Below are 9,345 nucleotides of genomic sequence, written 5' to 3'. Positions count from 1 at the left end.
TTCTGCCCTCCCCTTTCCAAAGCAATATTAAGGATACTCAGCCAAGAGTAGCTTATTGACTTGAACATATGTCAAAGTGATTATGAGATGTTTCTCCTCTTCCATAAATAGAAACCTGAAATAACCTCTTCGTTTACTTTGTTGCTCCTAACACAACTTTCTTCCTTCTTTCTACGCTCAGTGACCCCTTGTGCTGCCTGCAAATCACGGACTGGTTCTCTGCTTTGAATGCCTTACCAGCAGCTTCGATTTCCTTTTTTTCTTGGCAGGTAAGTGCAAAGCCGTTACTTTGCGCTTTCAAAAATGTCAGTGGAGTCATGTGGTGTGCTGAGAGATGACCCTGAAACACTTACCATCAGCCTTGCTCTTCAGTTATCTACACTCTGATTCTGCTTTCTCTTAGCTTGGTGTATTCAGTGTTGCATTAGACATGGCATGTCCCATCATGAGCTATATGCATAATGCAGAAGATTTGACTCTTGAAAGGTCAACCTCTGCAGGAATGAGGCTTCCTGTCATGTTCACTGCAAGCCTTGGGAGGACATTTCACTGTGTGGCTTGTTGGTTTTTAAAGCAGGTACACATAAGTTGACATTATAAGTGCTGGTGTGGTGGGGAGTGGGTTTCCATCTCTGCCTAAGGGGGGCAAGTAGAAAGCAAATCCAGAAAGAGTACGTGATGGAAAGTTTTTTTGTTATGTTGTTGTTTGTTGGTTTAGATTGTTGGGTTTTTTAAATCAAAACTTTAAGAAATAACAAAAGAAAACAGAAAAAAGAAAAAGCTGGAGAACTGTAGAAAGCATTTTTGTGGATCAGAGGTCTCTGATCCACATAGGGACGGGAACAACAGCCACTCTCAAACTAAGCAGATGACTGGAACTGTGAACAGTGAACTGCAGCCAGCAGTTAGTTACCTGTAGGTCATGCTGGGAGGCTCAAGCCCCACACTGCTGCTCGAAGTGCTTTGCATCTCCCATCCTTTCTGGGACAAGAGATCATGTAATCACTGTGTAATCCTCTTTAGGTGGAGCTGAGTGAATTCCCCTATAGCTGTCTCCCATGAGTAGATGAAGGTATTTCACTCTTGAGATTGCTCACTGCTGAGAGTCTGCTTGTTCCCTTGCCCTCTTAATCCAGCCACATGCCCATGTTGCTGCATAAAGTTTTGATGTATGGCTGTATCCATTATTGTTCCTGCTTTCATTTCTGTTCAAGCTACGTCAGCCTTTCCAGAAAGGCATAGTTTCCCCATCTGGTAATCAGCTGTGGAGATGCAGTTGCAACTCCAGTTAACAGTAACTCTATTTGTGTTTAATATGAGAGTTTTGAAAAAGATTTAAATCTCCAATGATTCAAGACAGATAGGATTTTTTTTGTTGGTTTGGCGAGGAGGGGGTCTCCTTTAAAAGGTCACGCTTTAAGTGTAGGTTGCTCCAACTTCTATATTTAATATAGAAACATACTCCTTAGATATGCTGATGGTAGAATTGATTTTTAAAAGATAATAAATTGGCATGTGTCCCACAAAATTCCAGTATTGAGGGTATTTTTCATCCTGAAACACATAAGAGTCAAAATCTGGTTTTGTGTTGAATCGGAAACTCAGGAGCACTAAAGGCACAGGTTTTGAGGTGGCGTTCAGCTGGCTGCTTCTGAACAGCTGTAGCACCTCACGCAAGCTGTCATTTCAGTCCTGCAGCCTGCTGTCATCCTCCAGGCAGAGCTGCCTGCCATGAGTGCGTTTCCCACTGCTAAGTGCAGTGGGTGACCAAGCAAGGAGGGTGAGAAGCAGCATGGGCAAGAGGCCAAGAGGACAGGAATGCAACTAAAATTCCTGGGGGTCATTAATAATCTGCAGTAGGAGAGTGTTGAATGTGGCAAAAACAAAACTTTCCCACTTGGACTGACAAATGAAAAAATTTCCTTTACTGGCCCAGAAATAGCTTTGGATATTTTTATATTTTTCAGTTGAAAACCCAAAGCAAATGGATGGATGTTATATAGAACAGAAAGCACCTGTTCCCAAACTGGATCAAGTAGTGGAAAGATAAGGCAGAACTGCTGCTAGTGTTACAGTACACTTCAAGTAAACGCATTGGAGGGAGCTTTAAGCAACGTGGTCTAGCGTGAGGCGTCCATGCCCATGTCAGGGGATTGGAAGTAGATAATTATTAAGGTCCCTTTCAACCCAAATCATTCTGTGATTTTATGATTCTAAACAAAGTACCATGAAATTCCTGTGTGCTTTCTACTGATATTTAAAGAGTAACAGTGTCCCATCACACTTCCTATGCTATACAGTCTGTCTGACTCTTTTTTAAGACTTCAAGATCGCCTAACTAATACCATGTTTCAGCTCTTTGATTAGAACCAAAACATCTTCAAAATGGGCAGAGATCTTAACTGAAAGGAAATCACTCAGTTACATGCTTTCCAGCATGAATTTTTCAGAATATAACCTTGCAAGTGATAATGAACTACATTTGGCACTTTGTCAGCGAACAGGTTTAACAGCTTAGCAAACTCTGTTTAAAAAAAACACCCAAAACCCAACAAACTTTCTGATCCTACATGCACTAATCATCATGGTTAAGATATCTTCTGTCTTCATATCAAGCTCGTAGTCTCAACATTAATTTTATAGAAAAAATATTTTGGAAATAATTTTTTATTGTAGTGAAAATACAATACCATTGTGTTCATATGTATACACACACACAAAAAGATTCACTGTATATGCACTGAAATACCTCATACTCAGTGAAACCAAGACCCTTCTCAGCTTGTGCACAGCAGATACTACACTACCTTTAAAACATGCCTGATCCCAGCCACTATCCACTGCTGTGCTTAGCAGGAGCAGCACCAAGGCTCCCAGGGCTGGCAGCCCAGCTGCACAGAGACAAGTCACAAGCTGATGCCTACCCTGAGCCCAGATCTTCTCTGCATTGTACAGTTACCATAATCACAGCCCCCAGTGCTCCAGGATGGCTTAGCTGTGCTGCTGCAGGGCCAGGAGGCAGTGGGCTGTGCCTCAGAAACTCTGGACCAGCTGCTCTGAGAGCCCTTGGGTCACCCAGCAGAATGGGGGCTCTCGTCACAATGGTGTTTGGCTGCACATATTACTTCCTGCTGTGTTGCATTATTTGGGTTTGCAGTGGTTTAAGTAAGCATTTCTTTGACAGATGTGTGGCTCTGATACCCATTCCCTGCCACTCAAGACAAGAAGATACTACACAAGTGATCCAGTGAGGTTCTCCAGAAGATGTAGAACTGCACTGAAACATTCACTTGTTTAGCTAAGCTGCCTATAGACAAGTAAGTAATTCTCACTGTCACTTAACTCTAAAAAGTATCAGGTGGCTGTTGGCACATGTGGGCCAAGACCTAGACTGTAGAAAAAACAAATAACTTGGCCTTGTTTGCTAGCAAAAGCTAATGTGAGGCTATGAGTACCCTAACTTTGACAGCCACGTGAATGCCTTAAACGAGAGACACCGGCTGACTGAACAGAGCCCACCTTAACACATGGTCAGAACTCACTTTGTAACTTGAAGATAAACCTCCATTTCTGTACCTCAGAGGTCCTCATCTCAACTCAGCTATTTTAAAATGCTTCAGGCGTTTTTGGTTTAAGGAATTCTACGCTGACTTCCACTAAGCCAAGAATACTGTCATTTTTTTTCCTTCTCCATAGGAAAGTGCTGCTGTCTACCAAATATACATACACTTCAGTGCTGCAGCCTGATTTTGAAACACAGCTCATGGCAGGGTATTGCCCAGTTCAGTAAAGAAAATTCAAAAAGCAGTTGGCTGAATTGAACACTGAGTAAACACTAACATTTTTTAAAAAGATGGGCACAAAGGGCACAAATGTCATCATTAAACTATTCATCTTTCTATTTCAACGATTAAATCCATTATGAAAGTAAGGATAGGGAAATACACAACAAATAAATAATGTGTATTAACTTTAAATATCAAACAAATTGTCTACATAAAAAAGGTCAATGTTAGTCACTTAAGCTTCACAGAACATTTGTTTGATAGAAGCCCTTTATGCCCCAACTTGTGTGTCTGCCAGGAACAGCTGGAGAACCAACCATCCTGGCTTCCAAAACAGGGTTCTGTGCTGCAGCAGCACTGTGCTGCCTTGCCGAGGTGCCCCACGGGGTCACTGACAGGCAGCGGTGGTGCGTGTTGTCGGAGAGCCTTGCTGCACTCTGCTTTGCTAATGCCAGTGACAAAATGTACCTTAGGCATCTGTACAAAAGAACAATTTTTCCGGTGAGGTTATGGTTGCATTTATAATGGGAATGCTTTAAAATAATGCTAACGTAATTCTAGCACAATCACCTCCCCTACAAATCATTCACAGAGTATTTCTTTCACTAGTGCTGTATACCTGTGAAATCACTACAGTAGCCTCCAGTGAGGGGATAAATGCCAGAGAGGGATTTTAAATGTGCATTTTATTTTGGTCGTGCATGTATCTTCTCTTACCTGAGAAGATTTTTTTGCCTTGGTATACAAACTTCCACTGTCCATTTCAGAGTTAAAGAAAAATGAACTTTCATAACCTCTGCCACTTCTGATCACCTCTTAAAAACGTCACTTTACACAGAAAAGCCAGAAGTAATTGAGATAAACAGACATCTGTAGATTTTAGCCATTCATGTAGAAAACATCTGTATCCATCCATGCAATGTTAAGACTATAAGTAACTTTGCAGTTACATCTGAGCCCATTGCTATGGCAACAAGGTAGTCTTTATCTCCCACATGTATTCTACTGATTTCTTTTTTTCTTAAAGCAGCTTCCTGAAACAAAAAACAGAGAAGCAATGATTAAGTTAGTCTCTTTCAAATACTGGATTCAAGGCTTGTATTAGACAGCCCTTACTACTTTCCGGCTGTGGAAAATCTAGCTGCTGATCCTTTTCAAGGTGAAAAAATTAACAACTGACATGGGAAAATGTGAACTGCTGTTAGTTTCAATCAAAAAAAAAAAAACCAAAACCAAAAAAACCCCATAGTTGATGATCTTAGATTTTTGCTGCTGTAGCTATTTTTAAAAGGATCCCATAGTATCTTTCAAACTACCCCAGTTAGCTGTAATTTGCTGCTTGCTACAGGGAGAGCACAGTTCATAAGAACATGTATGCTAATAATTCATTCCTTGATGGCCTTTTCCATGGTTGGCTCTCACCAAAGCACACAGCTCAGCTTGGTTAATTGTTTGGAACTGTAAGCTTTCTGTTCTAGTAGGTGCCATCATACCAGACAGGGCTGTACTAGTGATCTGTTGGGTTATGGTTAGTTGCCAAGTCTTGAGAACTCAAGATAAACATGCTTTTAAAATTTCTATTTTAAATAGAGCAGTAGGCAGTAGTAACTGCACTACAAGAGTTAAGAAGGTTCAGTCTGTGCTTTCAAGGACCTAAATTAATGTCAGTGCTTCTCCAACACCCATTAATTCTGGGATTCCTCTTCAATGCTTTTAACATACCTTCTGGGGTTATCTATTTTTGACACTGATTATTTTAAGTACTTTCAAAGGATTGAACTTCTTCAGAAATAATGTTGAAATCTTAACTGCTAGTGTTCCAGCATTTCTAGACCCTTGATGTGAAAAAATACAAGAATGTAGTAAAGGGCACATAAGAAAACAGCAAAGGAGTTAGTTATCCAAGCAAGACATTTCACTCACATCTGATGCTGCCTGACAAACTCTGCAAACTGACGGTCTTTAGCGTAGAGCTCTATAATTCGAATTCTGTCCTGAATTTCCTAGAATACAAGAAACACAACTGTAAGTACATAACAGAAATTAGAATACTACTGAAATAACTGATTTACAGGTTTTGGAAAACAAAGTTCCCATGTTTTGCTGATTCAAGGAGTAGAGTTTGAAAAGGGGCACTCCCAATACTAAAATTTGTCTTTATGCTATTTTCATTTTTAAGTGAAACACTTCATTGGAATCCAGTAATACTTTACTTTTAAATCAAAACCAGAGCTTGGACAGAGTGAGACATATCAGCAGGCTGTTACAAACCATTCATCTCTCATAGATTCTTTGCCTAAAAGCCCAGCAACAGGCTGGATTCACACCTCTCAGTTGCTTAAGGATCTGTGGTTAGTTCTTAGATGCAAATCCCTTCTCTTTAGCCACTTTAGTGTAAACCCTGGATACTGTGTATACAGGAAGAAAGGAGAGGAGATGACCTAACTTGCAGGTTATAGAAATATGTATACTTTAAAAAACCAAAACAAAACCAAAAAACAACCAAACAACAAAACTGTAGAAATGCCTGGATGCACCAGGTTCTCACTGTGTAACTACTCTTACATAAGGTAGTTGGCACAAACCTCCCCAACTCTCATGAAGTTGTTTAAGAAGTCAGCTCCTTCATCATGTGAAATTCATTACAGTTCAGAACACACCCATTTCCTTCTCTGTACCTAATAGCAAATGGGGAAGGGAATCCTTTCTCTCTTCCCTTAAGTAGTTGCAGCAGCCATAGTTGCAGCCTGTTTCTCTAGAGCACAGACACTGGGGAAAGAGTGGGCCCACCTCTTGGCTTACAAGTGTGAAGTAAGCTTATTGTTTACATGATCTTTTCCATGCCACTGTGAAAACAAAGTCATTTACCTCCTTAGTAAGCTCACTGTTTTCATAAATGTGCCTGATCTCTTCACTGCTGTAGTCTGTGGATGTCTCTGCACTGGTAGAGCTGTAGGACGTTAGCTGTGGGTATCTCCGGTAATAATGGCTATAGCCAGTCGTGTCACTTTCGTACATGGGGTTGTATTTAACTGCATTCTCAATGGACGAGAGGCTGTCACCCTGCCTGAGGGAGCAAGAAACAAACTGTGATCTTCTCTGCAGCCTGGAAGGGCAGCAGGCAGATTAAGGAAGCCTGACATATGGAAGTGCCTGTACATCCTGTTCTTGTAGCAGAAGTGTTTTAAAATATTAGATGGTGTCACTTACCCCTGTGAGTCCTCGGTGTCACTCTTTGTGTACTGGCCTCGAAGGGTCCTGGCCAAGAAGAAGATGACAGCAGATGCCACAAGAAGGAATCCTGCCACAGAAGCAATTGCAATACCCACAACCAGTGGCTCAGACACATATTCTTCACAGTGCTCCCCTCTGTACCACCAGTTCTCTCCCACACGACACCTGCAACAAAGAAACATGGGGAAATTAAACATCAGCAAAAGCTTTAGTTAATGTAAATGTATTTAACTTCCTGTATGATGTGCCCTCAGTTAAGGCGTCTCAGTAGATACCTCTGTGTGTTCAAGCACCAACATTCTTTTATTATTGTGAACAGCCTTTTTCGTATAGAATGATAGAATAGTTTGGGTTGGAGGGGACCTCTGAATGTTATCCACGCCAGCCCCCCTGCAACAGGCAGGGCTATCTTCAACTAGGTCAGGCTGCCTTGAATGTTGCCAGGGATGGGACATCTACTCCTCTCCGGGCAACCTGATAGAGTGTTTCATCACCCTTGTAAAAAAATTCTTCCTTATATCTAGTCTGAATCTATGCTCTTTTGATTTAAAACCAATGCCCCTTGTCCTATTGCAACAAGCCCTGCTAAAAAGTTTGTCCCCACCTTTCTTCTAAGCTCCCTTTAGGTACTGGAAGGCTGCTCTAAGGTCTCCTCGAGCATTCTCCAGGCTGAATAACCCCAACTACTGAATTGAGTGAAGACAAGTAAAATAATAAAAAGATATTGCATTTGTGATGGAAGAAGCCTGTGGTTTTTTTGCAATTTAGAGTGTCTTGTGATGTGTTAAAACTAGAAGGTGTTTAGCCTAAGTAAAAAGTTAGGCCTTGATTGAGCCTTGCACGTGACACATGGAACACTGTAAAGGTAGAAAGCAAGTTGTCTTAATCATCTTGTAAGGTAAACACAAACAAAGGTGTGTTAAACAAGCAGAATGTTTATAGTGGTGTGAACTCCACAATGGTTAGTTAAATAAAAACAGAAAATAAATTACTAGAAAGAAGTGTGTGTCCAAGATTGTATCTTTGGAATGGTTGCCCAAGACAGCATTCAGTATTTGTACCTGCCTCTAGTTCTGAACATGAGAACCTTAATACTGACTTTAAATATACCATTAAAAGCATATTTGCATTACAGAATCATAGAATAGTTAGGGTTGGAAAGGACCTTAAGATCATCTAGTTCCAACCCCCTGCCATGGGCAGGGACGCCTCACACTAGACCATGTCGCCCAAGGCTCTGTCCAACCTGGCCTTGAACACTGCCAGGGATGGAGCATTTACCACTTCTTTGAGCAGCCTGTTCCAGTGCGTCACCACCCTCATAGTAAAGAACTTCTTCCGTATATCAAACTTGAACTTCGCCCGTTTAAGTTTAAACCTATTACCCCTTGTCCTATTGCTGCAGTCCCTGATGAAGAGCCCCTCTCCAGCATGTTTTCTATAAAAACTCAAGGAATTGTGTGCTCACTATTCAAGGCAATTAACCTTATTAATAAGAAACTTCAGTAAATTAAGTATCCGAAATAAGTATCCGAAAACATAAGTATCTGAAATAGTTCCTGAAAGTAGTAAGCAATACTTTAAATTTTTCAAAAAGTTCTTAATAAATACTGGCTGGAGTATGCTTGAGTTCAGATACTTACCTGCTTGTCATTAACACTACTTTACAAATATTATACCATTTATAATACATCTGGGACAGCATCTGTTTGTGTAGCTTTAAAAGCATTTTTATTTTGCCTGGTAACTGCTGGGACTCTAAAATTGACTTCAGAGGTGTTCTAGGTAAACTTATTTTAAATCACCTGAAGGAACATAAATAATAACTATTAGTAGTAATATTTTTTTCAATAAGTCTGCTATCTTTTTTTTGATAGGTATATTTTGTTTTTCAAACCAGACTGTTATATTGCTTGAGAAGGAAAAAAAATAAGTGCAATGTCAGAGGGAGCATCAGTTTTTCAGTATCTTGTCCTAAGTCTTTTCCCTTACCTGTAAAACACAGAGATCCTGTTTAAATGCATCTATATCTTTTTAAAAGCAAAACTTTGAACCAGGGTTCTGCAATCTTCTTATGAATCACACATAATTTTTCCCAAATGGCCACTGATTTATGATATTCTCATAACCAAGAACACTATTTTTCATATATTTATGCTGTATGAATATGTCTTTCAGATAACAAGTAAGTTTTGTGATGGATGTTTTGACATCTAACAGTTTCCTACTTGAGAAAACCTCTGGAGATTCATTTTGTCCCCAAAGCTCAATGAAGGTGACTTGAATAGCTGAGTTCCATTAATACCATTTTTCCTCGCTGTTTTTA

The 9,345-nt window shown here is 40.3% G+C and overlaps 1 protein-coding gene across 1 annotated transcript in view; it reads right to left on the bottom strand.

Moving 5' to 3' along the window:
- Window positions 1-2,749: 2,749 nt before the first annotated feature.
- The window catches only part of IMPG2 (interphotoreceptor matrix proteoglycan 2), a 59,659-nt gene continuing 53,063 nt past the window's right edge, over window positions 2,750-9,345 (bottom strand). The window contains exons 16-19 of the mRNA XM_030475963.1: window positions 6,996-7,184; window positions 6,654-6,852; window positions 5,709-5,788; window positions 2,750-4,819 (exon numbers count right to left, since the gene is read on the bottom strand). Coding sequence (XP_030331823.1) covers window positions 4,807-4,819; window positions 5,709-5,788; window positions 6,654-6,852; window positions 6,996-7,184 — 481 coding nt within the window. The 3' untranslated portion in view covers window positions 2,750-4,806. The remainder of the gene's footprint in view (window positions 4,820-5,708; window positions 5,789-6,653; window positions 6,853-6,995; window positions 7,185-9,345) is intronic.

This window comes from Strigops habroptila, chromosome 2 (assembly GCF_004027225.2).
Source record: "Strigops habroptila isolate Jane chromosome 2, bStrHab1.2.pri, whole genome shotgun sequence".
NCBI lineage: Eukaryota > Metazoa > Chordata > Aves > Psittaciformes > Psittacidae > Strigops > Strigops habroptila.
Note: the sequence above shows the minus strand (reverse complement) of the source record. Positions and strands in the feature narration are given on the sequence as shown.